The following is a 21,746-nucleotide window of genomic DNA, read 5'->3' on the forward strand; positions in this document are numbered from 1 at the left end:
TTTTATTTGATAAAAACTTTTATCAACCGGTTACTTGGGCAAAATATAAAACTACGCTAACTGACCTTATTGTTTTCTACTCAGAAATGAAGAATACACATTTTAACCTTCAGATCTGTTTACTAATTAATGGTTTTTCTTTCTTTTGCTACAAAGAAACACAATTCAGTGTAAAGTAATTGTGTAGAAGTTTGAGAGTTGTGCGTATTTGCTACTTGTTAGCTAGTTGTTTTTTGGCAAATGTTTTTAGGTCTCATTTTCAAAGCCTGCTTCATCCTGAAAGAAAGACGCAAACATAATGTATTTAAAAAAAAAAAATATGAAAGAGGAACAAAACCAGAGCAGTTATTTAATGATACAATAATACAGAAAAATACATGACAATACAAGTAAATAATACAATATAATCCAAAATGAAATTTAATATTTGCTCTCACCTTGAAATCAGACTTCCCAGGAGACTAAATAAACAAAGTTGAATAGATCATCAGATTTTGTTTATCATTGTATTAACTTTCTTTAAGTTTGTGTTTCGTGTTAATGCATGCATAATGTTTAATAATATTGTGTAAACACTTCCGGGGTCTTCAGAAGTATCAGAAGGCCCCTTGATGAGAATGCTCCAATGGACGATTCCTGACTATATTTTGGCTCTAGTTTAACCACATCAAGTTTATGGCAAAACCTAAAGTAGCACTGCTAATCTCCTTGGGCCTGCAGACAAAGGCCTTCTAGGCTGTGATTAGTTCTGACATTTCAATCAATGACTTAGAATGATGGACGATGCCCAGTCTGCGGCTGGCTTTGAAGGTCAGCTTTATTTTCTGGTCAGCCCAAGAGAGGTCATAACTGATGGCATGTAGTAGACGTTCAAGAAACTGAACCGACCTCAGTGGATGACCGTGGAATGAGTGGGTTAATTTAACGATCCTTCCACAGCATCAGAGTTGAGACTCTCGGAATTGCTAAAATTGAAACACATGTTCCACTAATCAAACCAATATCTAATCAATTCTAGATCAGAAAAAAGTGATGCAGCTGCTGCCTAAGATGGAATTAGTACAAAAGACTTTACTGATTCTCATTTATTGTTGGTGCAAATATTTACAAGCTTAACTTGCATGGCTATGACATTGATTGAGTGAAAGCTTTCAGCTCACATGATAAACTAAATCAAACAACCAAGCAAGGGTATGTTGCTTGCATGTTGTGTGATTATGGCAGGGAGGCCTGAGGTCCATAGCAGACTTGAGGTCCTCTCTAATGGGCCATTATGGCGAGTTCTTCATTCTACCCATTATGAATGACCCAATTTATTTTGCCGAAGCAGAAGGTTGGAGAACTTTCCAAAGTACCGGTAGATACAGTAGTTTCAAGGCAGGCTAGGTAATTGTAAGCGTTCGTATACTTTTTTTGAAATAAAGGCATGGAAATATTTATTTTTAAATAAACCAGATTGAAACAGCGTTTTTTAAAATAACTTCAATTCCTTACTTACCCTGATCGTGCAGCAGATGCTTTCACCTTGAGCTGATAAGACACCAGTATGCCGAGGGTTTCCTTTTTCCCTGGGTCTTTGATGCTGCAGAAAGTTCAAAATATAGTTCTTATTGAGTGAAATGAACATAGTATACAAATATTAGCACATAGTGTTATAGTGTTTTAATTACAGATTGTGAATAAAGGAAAACTACAAAACAAAATATCAACAATTTATACAGTACTATGGTTTAACAATTGTGAAAGTGCATTGCATTTTCAAATACTGTATTCATGTTACTAGCGTCCAATAAGTAAATAAAACTTGAATTACAGTATACTGTATAATAATGCATCCTTTGAGATTCACCACTGGTTGGACTAGGATGGGTGGAAGGGAGATTTTGAGAGAAAACAAAACCATTCAATTCCATAGATAAGGCCTTCCAATCCAGACCAATCAGCCTTCTCCCAATTATCAGCAAAGTCATGGAATCCATCATTGCTTCAGATATGAAATCTTTCCTCTTCTCCAATGGCTTGATCTCTGATCATTAATTTGGTTTCAGACCTGGTCACTCTACTCTGGACATGCTGCTTCTGCTTTCTCAACAATGGATGGAGGTCCTCAACGCCAAACAGGAAATTAGAGCCGTCTCCCTTGACATTTCACGTGCCTTCGATACGGTCTGGTACCCTGCTCTGCTCACCAAACTCTCCTCCTTTGGTATCCATGGAAATCTCCACGCATGGCTGGCGGACTTCCTCTCTGGTCGTAGTCAACGTGTGGCCCTGAATGGGTTTCTCTCATCTCCTCTTCCTGTTTAGGCTGGAGTTCTCCAAGGTAGTGTTCTGGGCCCTGTGCTTTTTCTGGTCTTCATCAATGATCTCTCTGACTCTCTTGAAAATCCTCTCTATCTCTTTGCTGATGACTCTACTCTCTGTCGCTCCATTCCTCATCCCTCAGATCGGCAGTCTGCAGCCTCCTCACTCTCTGCAGACCTGGACAAAATCACAGACTGGGCAAACAAATGGAACATGTCTTTCAATCCTGATAAATCTCACACTCTTACGATGTCTCTCCGAAAAGACCGACTGGAAAACCCTCCCATCCACTTTCTGAATAATCCTCTCCAAGAAGTTCTGTCACTCAAGCTTTTGGGTCTCACTATTTGCCATGATCTTTCCTGGGAAAACCACATTTCAAATCTGGCCTCCAAAGCCAGTCGCCGACTGGGCATCCTCCGTCGTGCGAAGTCCTTCCTTGGCACACCTGAGCTCCTCACCACATACAAGGCTTTCATCCGCAGCTCTATGGAATACTGCTCTCCCCTCTGGTCTGGTGCTCCTGCCTCACACCTAGCTCGTCTTCACGCTGTTGAAACCAAAGCGTTCAGAATCATTGGAATCTCCCGCGATGAAGCTAACTCCAAGGGCCTTTCACTCACTCACCGCAGGCAGGTTGGTGGTCTTTCCGTCTTCTACCGACTCCTCTCTGGCCTTGCCCCCCCAGCTCTCTCTGGGCTCTGTCCCCCAAATATTCCTACAGGTCGCACAAGATCTGCCTGCAACCCTCTTATGGTTAAACTGCCAAAATCAGGACTTTCTGCTCACCTTCACTCCTTCATTCCTCTTTTCTCCCGCCTCTGGAACAAACTCCCTCACTCTCTTCAATCCCACTCCACCCTCCAGGTCTTTAAAACAGCTGTTCACCACCAGCTCTTATCCTCCCCCATCCAAAACCTTGATCTTTTCTACCCCCGCTAATTTCGGTCCCCTTGTGTTTTATACCCCTCCCCCCCCCCCCTCTCCCCTTCCCACGCCTCCTGCCCCCAAGCCCTCTCCCTCCCACACTTCTCCCTGCTCTCAAATGTTGTGGTTGTGTCCTTCCCCTTCTCTCCCCATCTTGTCTTCCGCTCCCTCTTTTTGTATATTTTGTGTGTCTGGTTGATTTGTTTGTGAAATAAATGTTAGCTCTTTCACGAGCCTCGATTCAGTATACAAAAAAAAAAAAAAAAAAAAAAAAGGAAATTGTCACAAGTTCATATAATAGGAAATAGTTCATAAGAAAAGTTCATCTAAAGGGGCGCCAATTTGATTTATACACCTGCATGACGAAGTAAATGTATTTTAACCGATAGATGTAGGGCGCCCCTTTATATGAACTTTTCTAGAGCATTACTTGGTTCCTCCTAAGAACAGAAGGGTAGAACAGCATGTACACGAATTTTTTTTGAATGTCCCTTCTTTTCTATTGTTCGACATTTTCTACAAGCCATAGAATGTCCCTTCTTTTATATAGTTTGCCACATGGCACATACCATTATATAAAGGGGCCTTTTCTATGCCCCTGGCATTTTCCCAGGAATATATTAACAACCAAAGTTGGCTGGTTCTTGTTGGAACACCCTGTATATCTCAAAAGGTTTTGGATAGATTATGACAAAACTTGGTGGATGATTTGGGAAAGTGACAAGAACAAGATTTTTGGTGCAGGTCCGGATCCAGATTTGACCTATCAGTGGGATACAAAATGTAAACTGTTCAGCCTGGCGGAGGTTTGTGCTCTACCAAGTGCCGTTGGTCAAATCGTCTATTTTAATCTATCTTTTCAGTTAAGGTATGGAGACACCCAAAGAAGGCAAGAGTGCTAATATTAGAAAAACCTTTGGCAAATAATAATTAGAAGCAAATTAATAAATAGAAGATTAGAAAATAGAAAAATACAAAGGCAGAAAGAAGAAAGGCCAGCATCATGACTGTCTTTAGAGTCCTTGGTGATGCATGTCAGTTTAAGGGAGACAGTGAAGACTGACATGGTACTGGAAGCCAAGTTTGTGTCTTCGTGCTTGATACGTCCATCCAGCACAATGCCGCAATGTGAACGGTTGTTTGCTAGGAGTGGGGTGATGTTGAATGTTCTGGAAAGTTTGGAATTGGGTTCAACTGTATCCCTGCTCCAACAAAAACAAGAAACAGAAACAAACAAACCAAAAAAAAAATCAGTGTACCAGTTGAGAATGGATGCTCACTACTTCCGCTAAAGGCTTTGATAGGGGCCTGAGTCTAAATACACAACAACGACATGCATTTTAAGGCCATTTTCCCTGCTAGAGCGGGGGTTAGCCTTGCGGTCCCCATGACAATCTTCTCCATTTTGCCCTATTTTCTGCATCTCCCCTTGTTAACCCCCTTGCCCGCATTTCTTCTTCCACCATCTTTAGCCAAGTCTTTCTCGGTCTTCCCCGTCCTCTACTTCCTTCTACATTCATTTCCATCACTCTTCTCAACCAGTCACTTTCATCCTTCCTCAACACATGACCAAACCATCTCAGCCTGTTCCTCTTCACAGCATCAATCACAGGCAATATTCCAGTCTAAATTTCCACAGTCTAAATGACTCGAGTTATAACATGCGCATCTTCAAACTGTTTACGTCATTAAACGGGTTAGATGTCAAAAAAGGGTTAATAGTTTTACATTGTTGGTAAGGTTGCAACGGTTAACATTGTTTTATTGTCAAGTCACCTGCAAAAGGGCAGGCAAATGGGAAATTAACCTTGCTTTGACCCCATGTAGTTGTGAACCGATAGAATGGCCCCAATGTAGTCGTGGACCAAGAGAATGGCCCCCAGGTAGTGATGGACCTATATAATGGCCCCCATGTAGTCAAGGACCTATATAATGGCCCCCATGTAGTCAAGGACCTATATAATGGCCCCCATGTAGTCAAGGACCTATATAATGACCCCCATGTAGTCATGGACCTATATAATGGCCCCCATGTAGTCAAGGACCTATATAATGGCCCCCATGTAGTCATGGACCTATATAATGGCCCCCATGTAGTCAAGGACCTATATAATGACCCCCATGTAGTCATGGACCTATATAATGGCCCCCATGTAGTCAAGGACCTATATAATGACCCCCATGTAGTCATGGACCTATATAATGGCCCCCATGTAGTCAAGGACCTATATAATGGCCCCCATGTAGTTGTGAATCGATAGAATGCCCCCCATATGCAGTACAGATTTAACGCCACTTGACTTCTTTCTTTGGGTACACCTGAAATCAGTGGTTTATACCATGAGACCACATACCATTGAAGATCTAGAGAATGAAATCAGAAACTAATGTGCTAAAATGGATGTGTACATGTTAAGAATCGTTTAATCGTTGATATACGTATGTATGTCAGTGTCTCGATCGCAATTTTATTAATCTATATTATAAAACAGGAGCGTCTGTATGTCTGCCCGTCCGTCCCAAAACGACTCCCTCAGTTTTGGGGCTATCCCCGCCAAACCTTCTGTGCAACGTTTTGGGGTCCCAGCGTATGTTGTAAGGTAGGTTTCATAAGTTCCTCAATAAAATTATGATTTTGATATTGGCTCAATACGGACCTGCTCCCGAATCCGTAAGCAAACAGATGACAACAATGGGCTGGCTTGATAATATCTCAATACAATCGCGATTTAACACAGTATTTTGTTATAGTATTAATGTATGATTGGAATGATGCTGTTTGGAATGAAAATAGAGACATTGAGTTTAAATATGAATGAGGAAATGACGTGCGGGTTGCTACTTTCTAACCGTGACATTCGCAGATTCGCCATATGCAGATTCGCCATTGACTGGGGATAGAACAATTCAGAAGGCGTACATTTTTTGCCCAAGTCCTTCACGAACCAGCTGTCCATGTCTGACGTTTGACTGAAGGTGGCACAGGAATGTGGAATTTATTGGTTCCATGGTTTAGCATTCACCATTTCCGCATTGGTTGTTTGCTTTAGGCTTCCCACCCATGCAAAGCACGGGTACCTCGCTTGGTATAATAAAATTGTAAAATAAATAGCCTTATGATTCCAGACTTTTGAAACACCTTGTATATTGTCTAACGTTTTGATCAGTATATCCGGTATTCATCATTTTTTATCAGCTGGGAGATATGAATGAAATGTAAAAAATAGAATAATAGAAATGGGTATTCATGGTTTTGTTTTTGGTATTTCAAGATATTGCAAACTAATATGAACACTTAGCATTGTATCTGATACTTACGGAAAGGTCTCAGTAAGTACAATCTTCACATACTTGTCCTGGGAGTACAACACCACGTTTGCAATCTGCTCAACTAATGGGGAAAAGGTAGGAAGGTAGGGAGAAATGCTTCTTGTAATATTTCACTTGCATCTGCCTTTTATAAAATGTAGCCGTAAATACCACCATACACAGTGCCAATAGAAAGTCTACACCCCCTTACAAAATTTTCACCTTTTGTTGCCTTATTGCCTGGAATTAAATTGCATTAAATCTGACATTTTCCACCTTAATTTACACATCGTAACCCACAACTTCCAAGTGATAAACAAATTCTACAAATTTCAGAAAATTAATGAAAAATACAAAACTAGAATATCTTGATTGGACAGGTGTCCACCCCCCTTATAATAGCAATTGTAAATTAGCTCAGGTGTAACCATTCACCTTCAAAATTACACACCAAGTTAATTGGCCTCCACCTGTGTTAAAGTGAAGTGATTCTGATTATTTCAGAATAAAATCAGCTGTTCCTGTAGGTTTCCTCTGCCGAGTAGTGCATTTCACAGCAAAGACTCAACCATGAGCACCAAAGAGCTTTCAAAAGACCTCCAGGATAAACTTGTGGAAAGGAATAGATCAGGGGATGGATATAAAAATATTTCAAAGGCCTTGAATATCCCTTGGAGCATGGTCAAGACACTCATTAAGAAGTGGAAGGTATATGGTACCACCAAGACCCTGCCTAGATCAGGCTGTCCCTCCAAACTATATGACCAAACAGGGAGGAGATGGATCAGAGAGGCCACTAATAGGCCAATGGCAACTTTTAAAAAGCTACAGGCCTTTATGGCAAAGACTGGTCACTGTGTGCATGTGACAACAATATCACAAGCACTCCACAAGTCTGACCTGTACGGTAGGGTAGCAAAAAGGAGGTCATTACCCAAAAAAGCCCACCTTGAGTCCCATTTGAGGAATGCAAAAAACACTCCGGAGATTCTGAAGCCATGTGGCAAAACGTTTTATGGTCTGACAAAAGCAAGATGGAACTTTTTGGCCTAAATGCAAAACGTTACGTTTGGTGCAAACCCAACACAGCAAATCACCCAAAGAACACCATCCCTACTGTGAAGCATGGTGGTGGCAGAATCATGTTATGGGGATGTTTCTCATCAGCAGGGACTGGGGCACTTGGCAGGATAGATGCATGTTGTGCCGAGGGTTGGATGTTTGATGCTGAAGTTTTTGCTAAGAATTGGATGTTTGGTGCTGCATGTTGTGCCATGGGTTTGGGTGTTTGGTGCTGAAGATTGTGCTAAGAATTGGATGTTTGGTGCTGCATGTTGTGCCGATGGTTGGATGTTTGGTGCTGCATGTTGTCCCGATAGTTGGATGTTTGGTGCTGAAGGTTGTGCTAAGAATTGGATGTTTGGTGCTGCATGTTGTCCAGATGGTTGGATGTTTGGTGCTGCATGTTGTGCCGAGGGTTGGATGTTTGGTGCTGCATGTTGTGCCGAGGGTTGGATGTTTGGTGCTGCATGTTGTCCATGTTGTCCCGTGTTGTGGCAAGCACTTTGTGATTGAGTTACCTGTAATAGTGATGTTTTTCACAATCTTGTTTGAATGGTTATCAATGTGAACATTCACAGGAATATATTCGCCATGGTAGAAAGTCTGAAGAGTGAAAGAACGCAGACAACCATGAAGACAAGTTGGGTTTTGAAATTATCAAAATAAACACTGAATAAGTGAAAGGGAAGACAAGTCATAGGGCAGAAAGAAAAACAGGAAAAAAAATCCAAACCAAGAATAAGATAAACATAATCAAACTAAAACAATGAAATATTGATGAAGAAAGGAAAGGACTAATTTTATTAGCTCAGATATTTCTTCCTGTTAATTCTTCTGAAATTTCACTAATTTACTTACTAATTAAATCTGGCTGTGTATCGGTGGAGAGTATCATCAAAAAACGAAAACTGCAATGGGCTGGCCACTTCTTAAGAATGAGCGACTTAAGGATCCCGAAACAGTTATGTTATGGGGTTCTGGCTGTGGGCAAAGGTGGCGTTGGGAACCCGAGAAAGCGCTGCAAGGATTGTCTAAACGCTTCCCTAAAAAGCTGTGATATCGACCCGGCCAAATGGAAACACCAAGCTGCAGATCCCTCGTCTTGCAGAAGAATTGTCAACAAAGGCGTCGCAAAACTTGAGGAGGTGAGAAGTGAGCGTATACACCACACCCACTGCAGGAGAAAGAATCCGGACCAAGCAGCATCGACCAGATTCCAGTGCGACATGTGCCTGCGGGAGACCGTGTGTAACTGCGGCTCACCTCGCTGCGCATTCTCGTGCTCGCCACAGGAGGTAACTAGAATGGTACTCCGTAGAGAGGATACCTCCACCTGGTTGGCCATGTCACTCGATGGTGAAGAATCACTTTAAAATTGTACTTGCTGGATCCGGATCCTGATCTTCACTAAAATCGAATCGAATCGTCCTTGTCAGACACACAACCTGTCCACCAAGTTTCGTCCAAATCCGTCCATAACTTTTTGAGATATCCCGCTATGTGTCGTTTTTGGCCCAATCTCCCAATGGTGAAGAATCACTTAGAAAATTCTAGTAGCCGGATCCGGATCCAGGTCTTCACCAAAATCTAATCATTTCGTCCTTGTGACATACGCTACATCTCTGCCAAATTTCGTCCGAATCTGTCCGCAACCTTTTGAGATATTTTGTTCACAAACAAACGGAGAGACAGACAAACAGGGATGAAAACACAACCTCCATCCACCTTTGATTGCAGAGCTAACTAGATGGTATTCATACAATACTTACCCTGCGCAGTCAACTTGGTGCAAGCCAACTCTTCTGTTTTTTAAGGGTTTTTTTCTTTGATCCAATATGGCTGCCAGACCACGTGACCGATGACATAAATTTACATTCTCCAATGTAATTGTTGCTTAGATCGCCTTCATAAATTTCGAACTGATTGGACTAAGCATTGTACTTGTCGAATTGTGTCGTCATAATTCAGGCACCAATGACATCATAGTTAACATAACTTATTCCCTATGCTATGGGGAGTACTTTACAATGAGTCATGTTTCAATTTTTTCCATGGAGCGGTTTCGGAGATTTCGAGGTGCAAAGTTCTTTCAAGATGGCGCCTGTACCACGTGACCTATGATGTCATAATTATCACCAAAAATTCTGCAGTAGGAGGTGCTCCGATGGTGCAAAATTATGTGTCAATCAGACCAAAGCATGGCAAGAAAATTCATTTTTTTAATGTCAAATGTGAGGTACCAAGTTTTTGTCAACATATGTTTGACTTTTCATTTAAAAAGAAAAACAATGAGCTCAACAAATGCAAGATGGAAAAAACAATGGATAGAAAAGAAGTGGCATCTGTGCTAATTATACATCTCCATCAGTCAGCAGACACGTATGTTACTTGTTGACAATTGTCGAAAATTTTTGTTTTTGTGAATAAAACAAAAACAGTTTACAATGTCGGAAAAAGTCAGAATGGCAGTTGTAATGGAAGGAAATTCACAAGTAGGCACAGCAGCACTAATTTACGAGCAGAATCTACAGGCGAGCCAGACAAGGTTTTGGATTTTCGTCAATCTGGAATTAAAAATTTCAGAGTTGGGAATGGAGAAAATTTTCTTCTCTAGTCAAATTACAGACCTGCCAAATTGAGTTTAACCCACTGTGACAAACCGTCCCATATTTTATGGGATCGTCCCGTTTCATCTCTTCCCGAGATGCCATTTGTCCCGTATTTGCAGTATTTTGGCTCTTTTTGTTCGTAATGTCAATTACCATAATCCAGCTTGCTTGCACACACACACACACACACACACACACACACACACACACACACACACACACACACACACACACACACACACACACACACAGTGTGACCATAACATGCTTTATCAGTCATCTCAGTAAAAGGGGACCTAAAGCAGCACCCTTGCTCCCTGCCTGGGTGTCCTTTATTTTAAAAAAAATAATTCATGACAGCTGGTCACACTGGTTAGCCATACATTTTAGACAGACCTGTGAAGGAAGAGTGACATTCATCAAAAGACTTTTATCCGCCATGGCGAAGTTAGCAGCAGGCGGAGGACCAGGTGAAATTGGTGCAAACTGCACCTTCCTCACCAGCAGACACACCGAGCTCCTGCAAATTTAGACAAAAAATCGTTTATTCGATAGGATATCATATCAATAAAAGATTTTCATTTTTTGTGCTCATGAATGTACTATATACAGTACTTTCAAAACTGAAATCACCACCTACCCACAGCTGCCCAGCAGGCGGCACGTTTAAGTAACAAAATGGCCGCCAGTCGGCCATTTGGGATCTGATCTTGAAAAAGGAAATGACGTGCATATATATGTACGCCATCATGCATTATCTGTGTGCCAAGCTTGAACAACATCGGTAAATGCATGTCCGAGAAATGGTTGAGGATGTGTTAAATATTGGGTTTTTTACAACTAAAATGGCCGCCAGTCGGCCATTTAGGATCTGATCTTGAAAAAGGAAATGACGTGCATATGTACGCCATCATGTATTATCTGTGTGCCAAGCTTGAACAACATTGGTAAATGCATGTACGAGAAATGGTTCAGGATGTGTTAAATATTGGGTTTTTTACAACTAAAATGGCAGCCAGTCGGCCATCTTTGATCTCATCGCAAAACAAAATGATGTGCATATGTGTGCCGTCATGTATGGTCTTTGTGCCAAGTATGAACAAAATCGGTCCATACATCTTCTAGATATGGTTGTGGACACACGCATGCATACATGCATGGATAGACAGAGAGCAAACCTATAGTCCCCTGTGGGTGGTGCACTAAGAAGGCAGTGTGTGTGTGTGTGTGTGTGTGTGTGTGTGTGTATGCGTAAGTGCGCAAGCGTGTGCATCATGCGCACGCGCACATGCACGTTTGATGTTTATAGAATCGAAAACGGCTGGGCCAATGTCCACCAAAGTTTTCAGACTTGCTTCAGGTTATGGGCACAAAATTAACGTCATGCGCACAACCAAGCAATCAGCGCAAGTCTACAAATATGACATCCACAGACAGTGTGGATTGAGAAAGGTCATAATTAGGCAAATTGTTCATTCCAATGGGAATCTATCAATTAATTCCAAAGATTTGAGGACACATAACAACTCTAATAATATCAAGAACAGTAGGCAAAAGAGGTCAATGAGTTCAGGATTCGAGACTGCAGTTCAATGTAAGTTCAGGGCATTATAATAGTGCAGGAAATTTTCCATGGGGAATGCTTGATCCTCTTACTTTTTACGCATCTCATCTTGCAAACTTTTTGCACAGAAAGCTGTCACCTCAAAATCCACGCAGCACATCTGGGAGATGGCAATTGCATCATGTACAAGACCATTATAACAGCATCTCGTATTAATAACAATGATTTATTATTCATTATTATCATCATGGTGATCAATGTTTTCACAATCAACTGCTCTCAATTGTACTGGCATCGTGAGATTCAAATCATTTATAGCTTATTTGTGGCTCACCTTGTCCTTGTCGTTAGGTCCAGGCTGGAGCATCACGGAGCATGTCAGGTTTGGTGGCATCTGGGTAGTAAGAAGTGAACGGCATGGGCGAAAGATGACACAAGTTAATGGTTTCATCAAATATTTAGATGATACCAAAATTGGCTTGGGAGACAGTTTCAAAAGTAAGAGAGTTGTTGAGAGGGAAAGTAGCAGAAATGTATTTTATTGCAGATTTAAAGATCAAGTGGAAAATAATGTATGCTCCATGACATTCACCAAGTTGGACAACATTCAGACGGAATGAGTTTTAGGAAAACTTATTCTGTCGAATTATTTAAAACGATGACATTTTAATACTGTTTGGTGGAGGAAAGGAACGAAATTTCACAGAGCCATAAAAACGTGATTTTCCAGGCACAATGGTCTTGTTGAAGGAGCTCGGGCTCCCACGTCGATCGGAAGAATGGACGCGACAAAAAGCTTGAATTCGTCCGAGTTGCTTTATTCAAACAAAACACTCAGGTACTCTCAAAAGCCCGTTTATCGGGCAGCAATATATATACACACATTATCCCGGAGCGTTTGCCCAGGAAAGGCGAGAGGGGGCGTGGCCGAACGTCCTGGCTGCGGCCTGGCAAGTTGAGGGCGAGCCTGCCCGGGCGTCCTGGACGAGCCCGGCACGGTGATCGCTCCGCGTCCTTGATAGGTGCAAGGCGATTGTGAAAACCCAGCGGTAGCCGCTACACACGTCCCCCCAGAATCGACTTGCACCGGCAGGGTCAATTTGAGGGGGGTCCTGATGACCCGGCCAAAGCGACCCCTGGCGGGTCGTGGGGGGGGGGGGGGTCCGGTGTGGTGGTGGGCGGTCGAGTGGGGGGCACCGTGGACGGGGGGCGGCCTCGCCGCGGCGGAAGGGCCACCCGTGGTGGCTGGTCGACGTCCACGTGCGCCGGCTTGAGGCGGTCCACCGCAATCCGGTCCGACCTGCCGCCGATGTCGATGACGAACGACTTGTCGTCCCGTCGCAGGACCCGGAAGGGCCCGTCGTACGGCGGCCGGAGTGGCCCCCGATGTGCGTCGTGACGCACAAAAACATACTCCGCTGTGCGAAGTGCTGGGGGGACGTAGGACTGGGGGTCACCGTGGTGGGATGTTCGCACGGGGGCAAACCGTCGGGCGGCCTCCTGGAGGTCCGAGCGCTGGTGAGCTGCGGACCAGGGACTGGTAGCGTCGGGCACGAATTCGCCCGGGACGCGTAGCGCCTGGCCGTAGACAAGCTCAGCGGTGGATGCCTGGAGGTCCTCCTTGGGGGCCGTGCAGAGGCCCAAAAGGACCCACGGCAGCCGGTCGGCCCAACCGCCGTCTTGAAGGCCGGCCATGAGCGCGGCCTTCATGGAGCGGTGGAATCGCTCGCACAACCCGTTTGCTTGGGGGTGGTAGGCCGTAGTACGGTGGAGCTTGACCCCCAGGTTGCGGGCGACCGTGCCCCACAGCTCGGAGGTGAACTGTGGTCCGCGGTCTGACGAGATGTCCGCCGGTGCGCCAAAGCGGGCGACCCAGGTGGCGATGAAAGCCTGCGCCACGTCGGCGGTGGTGGTGGAGACGAGGGGAACGGCCTCCGGCCACCTGGTGGTCCTGTCCACCATGGTGAGCAGGTGTGTGAACCCCCGTGACGGGGGGAGGGGGCCCACCAGATCCACGTTGACGTGGTCGAAACGTCGTTCGGGCACGGTGAAAGGTGCCAGCGGGGCCTGGGTGTGTCGGTGGACCTTGGCCCGTTGGCAGGCTGTGCAGGTGCTGGTCCAATCGCGGACGTCCCGACGAAGGCCGTGCCAGACGAATCGCGCCGACACCAGCTTCTGGGAAGCTTTCCGGCCCGGGTGGGAAAGGCCGTGGAGGGAGGTGAAGATGCGGCGTTGCCAGGTGACGGGCACGATGGGGCGAGGCTGGCCTTGGGAGACGTCGCAGAGCAGGACAGTGTCCGCGAAGGGGATGTCGGCCAGGCGGAGGCCCGTGTCCGCCGCCCGGAGGGCTTGCACCGTGGTGTCGGTGGTTTGGTCCGCCGCCATAAGCGCGAAGTCCACGCCCAGGTGGACCGCGTTCGCGCTGGCCCGGGAAAGACAGTCGGCCACGGCGTTGTTTTTGCCGGCGATGTGCCGGATGTCCGTGGTAAACTCCGACACGGCGGAGAGGTGGCGCTGTTGGCGGGCCGACCACGGCTCCGTGACCTTGGCCATTGCGTAAACCAACGGCTTGTGGTCGACGAACGCCGTGAAAGGTCGGCCCTCCAGGAGGTGGCGGAAATGGCGGACGGCCAGGTGTAGACCGAGGAGCTCACAGTCAAACGTGCTGTATTTGAGCTCGTTCGGCCGGAGCTGCCGGCTGAAAAAAGCGAGTGGCTGCCAAACCCCGTTCACCCATTGCTCATGTACGGCGCCCACCGCGTAGTCGGAGGCATCCGTGGTGATGGCGATGGGAGCGTTGAGCACCAGGTGAGCGAGCAGTGTTGCGTCGGCGAGGGCCCACTTTGAGCTTTGGAAGGCCGCGTCCATTGCTGCGGACCAGGCGATGTCATGCTTGGCCGGCTTGCCCCAGAGGGCTTCATAGAGGGGCCGCATGAGTTGAGCAGCGCGGGGCACGAATCGGTGATAAAAATTCACCATTCCCAGGAATTCCTGCAGGGCCTTTATGGTGCGGGAACGCGGGAACGTGGTGATGGCCTCGACCTTGGTTGGCAGCGGCACGGCCCCGTTCTTGGTGATGTGGTGGCCCAAAAAATCAACGGCCATCGTGCCGAAGTGGCATTTGGCCGGGTTGACGATGAGGCCGTGCTCGCTGAGGTGCCCGAACAGTGTTCGGAGGTGGAGGAGGTGCTCGGCCCGGGACGTGCTGGCGACGAGGATGTCGTCCAGGTAAACGAAAAGGAACGGCAGGTCACGCAGCACGCCGTCCATCAAGCGCTGGAACGCCTGAGCCGCGTTCTTGAGACCAAACGGCATCCGTAAGAATTCGAATAAGCCGAACGGCGTGATGACTGCCGTTTTAGGGACGTCGGCCGCCCTGACAGGTACCTGGTGATATCCCCGTATGAGATCAATTTTCGAAAAAATGACCCGTCCCGCCAGACGGGCGGAGAAGTCTTGGATGTGCGGGATCGGATACCTGTCGGGGGTGGTAGCGTCGTTAAGGCGGCGGTAGTCGCCACATGGGTGCCAGCCGCCCCCTGGCTTTGGGACGATGTGTAGTGGCGAAGCCCACGCGCTATCGGAGCACCGCACGATGCCGAGGTGTTCTAAAGCGTCAAACTCGGCTTTGGCCACGGCGAGCTTGGCTGGGTCGAGGCGGCGGGCTCTGGCATAGACCGGCGGGCCCGTGGTTGGTATGTGGTGCTCGATCCCATGCCGTACTGCGACGGCTGAAAACGTCGGCCGCGTGAGGGCCGGGAACTCCGTGAGCAGGCGAGCAAACTCGTTCGCCGCCGGGAGGGCGCATGCCAGCTCGGTCGGCGTGGAGCTGCTCAATGTGCATACCAGGGAGCTGAAGGTTTCGGCGTTGATTAAACGACGCCGTTGGACGTCCACCAGCAGTCCGTGTGTGCAGAGGAAGTCGGCGCCTAGCAGAGCCATGGGCACGTTTGCGGTTACAAACGTCCAAGCAAAGCGTTGGCCGCCGAAGCAGAGGGTGATGTTGCGCGGGCCGAAGGTGCGGATGGCCGATCCGTTGGCCGCAACCAAGGAGGGGCCGCAAACCGCGGACTGCCTGTCCTGGTCAGAGGCGGGTATGACGCTCAGTTGGGCGCCAGTGTCGCACAGGAAGCGCCGTCCGGACGCTTTATCCGTGATGAACAGTAAGTTGCCCGTGTGGCCGGCGCTCATGGCTGGTAATGAACGCCGGCCCGGCCGTTTCCCGGCCTGCCGAAGGTGCACGGGGGTCAGCATGTCTGGGCCTTCTGTCCGAACCTGGCATGATAGTAACACCACGCTTGGTCAGGTGGAGGCCCCGGTCGTCGTGCTGGAGGTGGTCGGCTCGGTGTAGCGGCCGCCAATTGCGTCGGCAGTTCGGTTGTCGACCGTGCCGGGTGCTTGGGCGCCATGGGTGTTGCGTCGGACGGCGGTGGGCCCCAGGTCGCTGCTGCGATGCGCTGGCCTGCGGCGGAGATCTTGTCGGCTTCCCTGGCAAGGGCACGGGGATCCGTGATCGTCGTGCTTGCCAGGGCGAGGCGTACCGGGCTAGGCAGCTGATGGAGGAACAGCTCCTGGAACAGGAATGCCGGAGAGTGCTCGCCGAGCAGCGAAAGCATGTAGTCCATTCGCTCGGAAGGGCGCGTGTCGCCGAGCTCGGGCAGGTCGAGCAGGCTCCGTGCGCGTTCCGCCGATGGGAGGGCGAAAGCGTCGAGGAGGAGCTTTTTAATCGCGCCGTATTTGTCAGCGGCTGGCGGGCTCTCGAGGAGGCTCAGGGCGCGGGCCGCAGTGGCTGAACCGAGCGCTGCTACCACATGGTGGAAGCGGGTGTCGTCGGCCGTGATGCCTCGCAGGGCGAACAGGGAGTCCGCCTGTGCGAACCAAACCGCCGCGTGAGCCTCCCAGAAGGTAGGCAGTTTAAGGGCCACTGCCGTGTCCATGTCGGTAGGTCACCAATGAAGGAGCTCGGGCTCCCACGTCGATCGGAAGAATGGACGCGACAAAAAGCTGGAATTCGTCCGAGTTGCTTTATTCAAACAAAACACTCAGGTACTCTGAAAAGCCCGTTTATCGGGCAGCAATATATATACACACATTATCCCGGAGCGTTTGCCCAGGAAAGGCGAGAGGGGGCGTGGCCGAGCGTCCTGGCAAGTTGAGGGCGAGCCTGCCCGGGCGTCCTGGACGAGCCCGGCATGGTGATCGCTCCGCGTCCTTGATAGGTGCAAGGCGATTGTGAAAACCCAGCGGTAGCCGCTACATTGTAATTATATGTACCATATTAAACACAATGTCAGTTTATGTGTTTGCACAGATGTCTGTCCCGCTTCATAAGGGAAGGTTTTAAAGTCAAATCTTTTAACACGAATGTGTGTTCACTACAGTCTATTTTTGAGGATAAAACAAACTTGAAAAACATTTTCCATAAAAGAGTAACTATATCTCTTCTATTGGAATTGTAAACGGTGACATTGAGGCTAATGGCGGTGTACAGAATCGTTTTTTAAAAATATCAATAAATAGAAGGCACAGGGAGATGAAATTCTCTGCATGTGATGTACAAAGTAAAACGAGTGTTCATTTGCGTCCATAGGATGTCTAATAAGTAAAGATATAAGCACACCTGACACTAGGCCGAGGGGAAAGGAGGACGGAGGGGGGAATGGGAGGGGAGGGGGAAGACGGGGGAGAAGGGAAGGGGAGGGGAGGAGGGGAAGCCGGGAGAGGAAGGGGGTTCATATATATGCTGGTGGGTGAATGTGGTGTTCACCACGTTTCTGAGTTAACTGTGAAGCCGATCAGGAAGAAGAAGAAGCGTACTACCAACTTCGTGCACTTCCGGAATGGTTTGATTTATTTGTATTCAAATGTGATTGTTTTGTATTTATTTATGCGAATGTGTACTTGTATATAACTGTCATTAATTTAAAAAGGCTTCGGCACTACCGAGCATTTTATTTATTTTTTTGACTCCAAAAAAACGATCTTTTTTTTTTCATAATTTTTTTTGGCCTAAAACACTCGCAGTCACTCACTGATGAACTTCTGAAAGTTTGACGAAGATCCGTTCAGCCATCTCTGAGAAAAATGGCGACACACAGACAGACAAACAGACAGATATCTCTCTTATATAGTAGACTAGCAGGAGTACCCGGCGTTGCCTTGAAAAGGGGGGGGGGAGGCGGGGAGGAGGCGGGGAGGGGGTGGGGGGAAGCGGGAGGAGGAGGCGGGGAGGGGGTGGGAGGAAGGGGGAGGAGGAGGCGGGGAGGGGGGTGGGGGGAAGGGGGAGGAGGAGGCGGGGTGAGGGGGGGAGGGAGGGGGAAGGGGAGGCAGGAGAGGAAGGGGGTTCATCACCTTTTCGTTAAATATGTGCTGGTGAATGTGGCGTTCATCCCGTTTCTGCGTTAAGTGTGATGCCGGGCAGGAAGAAGAAGAGGCTATACTACCAACTTCGTACACTTCCGGAATTGTTTGATTTATTTGTATTCAAATGTGATTGTTTTGTATTTATTTATGCGAATGTGTACTTGTATATAACTGTCGTTAATTTAAAAAAGGCTTAGGCATTATGGAGCGATTAAAAAAAAAAAAAAAATTTGTATTTTTTTTTTTTTGGCCTAAAACACTCCCAGGCACTCACTGATGAACCTCTGAAAGTTTGACGAAGATCCGTTCAGCCATCTCTGAGAAAAATGGCGACACACCGACAGACAGACACACAGACACATAGACCAAACATCTATCTTATATAGTAGAAGATAATCATCATCAGCGTTGGTGCTGCCGACGCAATTTCGAGGCCACAATCCTGGTCGGGGCCACTCCGACTCAGGAAGTCAGGGAGGAATTTGGAATTTGGCCAGTGACTCGGCGATTTGTGAAGAACACCATGGGGATCTTTAGCGTCCACCACCTAATGTCGGCAGACAGGACGTCCAGTTCTAATGTGCATCTGAGAGATGGCGCACACATTGATGAATCACCCTGCTTGTGAATCACCAAGATGACTGTATATAGCTGGGTGGAGATTTGAACGCAGGCTAAACAGGTTCGAAGTCGTTGTGCTACCTCTTTGCCATCCTGCCAGTGTACCTTCCTTACGTCAATAACAACTAAAAATACACACATGCACCAACAAGCACATCATAATCTATCTATAATTCCAGTAATCTCTGTACGTCTGTACGTTTGTACGTTTGTTTGTTTGTCTGTGACCGCTGTTTCTCGACAACCACGGGTCCGATATACTTGAAACTTGCCAGGTATATTGCTGGGGACCCGAGGATGTGCCTTTTCAAGGTTTGAAATTAATCGGACAAGTACTTACCGAGCTATGGCGATTTAGCCGTTCGCCGTTCGCTTTGGCGTTGCGAATGGACCAAACCATTGCATGTAAATAGAGGGGGGGGTTCTGTGGTCGTTGCGAATGGACCAAACCATTCATGTAAATAGAGGGGGGGGGGGGGTTCTGTGGTCGTTACTGCCACGTGGTTTCAAAGTTTTTTTTTGTTGTGGTTGTTTGCACGCATGTTTTTTTGCACCCACGTACGGGCACGCCCTAGGATGTTTACACACACACACCCCTACACAAATTTTTTTTTTTTTTTTTTTTTTGGCAAGGAACGGGCACCCACGTACGGGCACGTCCTAGCTTATATATAGTACGGGCATGCCCTAGTCTATCTATAATTCCAGTAATCTCTGTACGTTTGTACGTTTGTACGTCTGTACGTCTGTACGTTTGTCTGTGACCGCTGTTTCTCGACAACTACCGGTCCGATATACTTGAAACTTGCCAGGTATATTGCTGGGGACCCGAGGATGTGCCTTTTCAAGGTTTGAAATTAATCGGACAAGTACTTACCGACTACCGAGCTATGGCGATTTAGCCGTTCGCCGTTCGCTTTGCCGTTGCGAATGGACCAAACCATTCATGTAAATAGAGGGGGGGGGGGGTTCTGTGGTCGTTCGCTTTGGCTTTGCGAATGGACCAAACCATTCATGTAAATAGAGGGGGGGGGTTCTGTGGTCGTTCGCTTTGGCTTTGCGAATGGACCAAACCATTCATGTAAATAGAGGGGGGGGGGGGTTCTGTGGTCGTTGCGAATGGACCAAACCATTCACATCGAATCATCGAATCACATCGAATGGACCAAACCGTTCGCTTTGGACCAAACCATTGCATGTAAATAGAGGGGGGGGTTCTGTGGTCGTTGCGAATGGACCAAACCATTCATGTAAATAGAGGGGGGGGGGGTTCTGTGGTCGTTACTGCCACGTGGTTTCAAAGTTTTTTTTTGTTGTTGTTGTTTGCACGCATGTTTTTTTGCACCCACGTACGGGCACGCCCTAGGATGTTTACACACACACACCCCTACACAATTTTTTTTTTTTTTTTTTTTTGGCAAGGAACGGGCACCCACGTACGGGCACGTCCTAGCTTATATATAGTACGGGCATGCCCTAGTATGTTGAAAATCCCAGATAATATCCAACCAATATCTTTGTCTGTGTCACCTACACTTGGCAGTTATTCTTTGTCTGTCACCTACACTTGGCAGTATCTACACTTGGCAGACAATATCTTTGTCTGTGTCACCTACACTTGGCAGTTATTCTTTGTCTGTGTCACCTACACTTGTCACCTACACTTGGCAGACAATATCTTTGTCTGTGTCACCTACACTTGGCAGTTATTCTTTGTCTGTGTCACCTACACTTGGCAGTATCTACACTTGGCAGACAATATCTTTGTCTGTGTCACCTACACTTGGCAGTTATTCTTTGTCTGTGTCACCTACACTTGTCACCTACACTTGGCAGTATCTACACTTGGCAGACAATATATTTGTCTGTGTCACCTACACTTGTCACCTACACTTGGCAGTATCTACAGTTGGCAGACAATATCTTTGTCTGTGTCACCTACACTTGTCACCTACACTTGGCAGTATCTACAGTTGGCAGACAATATCTTTGTCTGTGTCACCTACACTTGTCACCTACACTTGGCAGTATCTACAGTTGGCAGACAATATCTTTGTCTGTGTCACCTACACGTGTCACCTACACTTGGCAGTTATTTTGCCAACAATCCTTGCGAGGTTTTCCCAGTGTAATTTCATGCGCCCTCTTTCAACCGGCAATATCTTCCTGGTGATTATATTCTCAAACCCTTTGTGTAATGACTTCAAGGGCTCCTTTATCCCCACAGCAACACTTCATTGTCGACAGCTGCTCCTCACAGCTATTTCATTTGTTATTGGATATAATTATCCACTGCAGATGGACATTACATTTTTAAACAAGCCCTTTCTTGTCTTCACATTGCCCTGTGCTTGGTGAATAGGCAATCTTAACTTCCAGCGATTGATGTGAGTTCAACTTCCAAAACCATTAAAACATTTCATGAATCAGTGTCAATAAATAAACAAGAAGACGTCATGCGTAGCACGATACTTGCAAAATACACCCTCCCCCAAAAGTTTACCATTGATACAGCAAATTGTCCATTTCATGAAGATTAGAATTTACAATCTTGATCAAAGCTCGGGTCAACAGGATGAAAAGTGACGATTTTTCAGATGAAAAATGATGATTTTGGAAGGTTGACCTTGAGTTGACCGTTGACCTTTTGACCTCAAAAATAGTTAGTTTCCCTATTTAGTGACTCAATGTGCAAATGCTGTTCAATTTTCAAGTCAATTCGATGAAAATAGAGGATTTTAGAAATTTGGCCTATGGTGACCTTTTGGCCTAAGTTGACTTCAAGAATACTTGGTGGTTGAATTCAGTGACCAGATATGCAAGTGGTCTTCAAATTTCAAGTCAATTGGATAAAAATTGAGGATTTTAGAAATTTGGCCTATGTTGACCATTTGGCCTATGTTGACCTCAAAAATATTTGGTGGTTGAATTCAGTGACCAGATATGCAAGTGGTCTTCAAATTTCAAGTCAATTGGATAAAAATTGA

General features: G+C 46.6%; 1 protein-coding gene across 1 annotated transcript in view; it reads right to left on the bottom strand.

Annotated features, from left to right (window-relative positions):
* Window positions 1-21,746, bottom strand: part of LOC137418391 (beta-arrestin-1-like) — a 71,769-nt gene that overhangs the window by 9,731 nt on the left and 40,292 nt on the right. Inside the window, exons 5-11 of the mRNA XM_078773909.1 lie at window positions 12,110-12,169; window positions 11,868-11,935; window positions 10,608-10,731; window positions 8,121-8,205; window positions 6,550-6,622; window positions 4,296-4,433; window positions 1,499-1,582 (exon numbers count right to left, since the gene is read on the bottom strand). Of these exons, the coding sequence (XP_078630035.1) occupies window positions 1,499-1,582; window positions 4,296-4,433; window positions 6,550-6,622; window positions 8,121-8,205; window positions 10,608-10,731; window positions 11,868-11,935; window positions 12,110-12,169 (632 nt within the window). The remainder of the gene's footprint in view (window positions 1-1,498; window positions 1,583-4,295; window positions 4,434-6,549; window positions 6,623-8,120; window positions 8,206-10,607; window positions 10,732-11,867; window positions 11,936-12,109; window positions 12,170-21,746) is intronic.

This window comes from Myxine glutinosa, chromosome 1 (genome assembly GCF_964187855.1).
Source record: "Myxine glutinosa chromosome 1, kmMyxGlut1.1, whole genome shotgun sequence".
Classification (NCBI taxonomy): Eukaryota; Metazoa; Chordata; class Myxini; order Myxiniformes; family Myxinidae; genus Myxine; species Myxine glutinosa.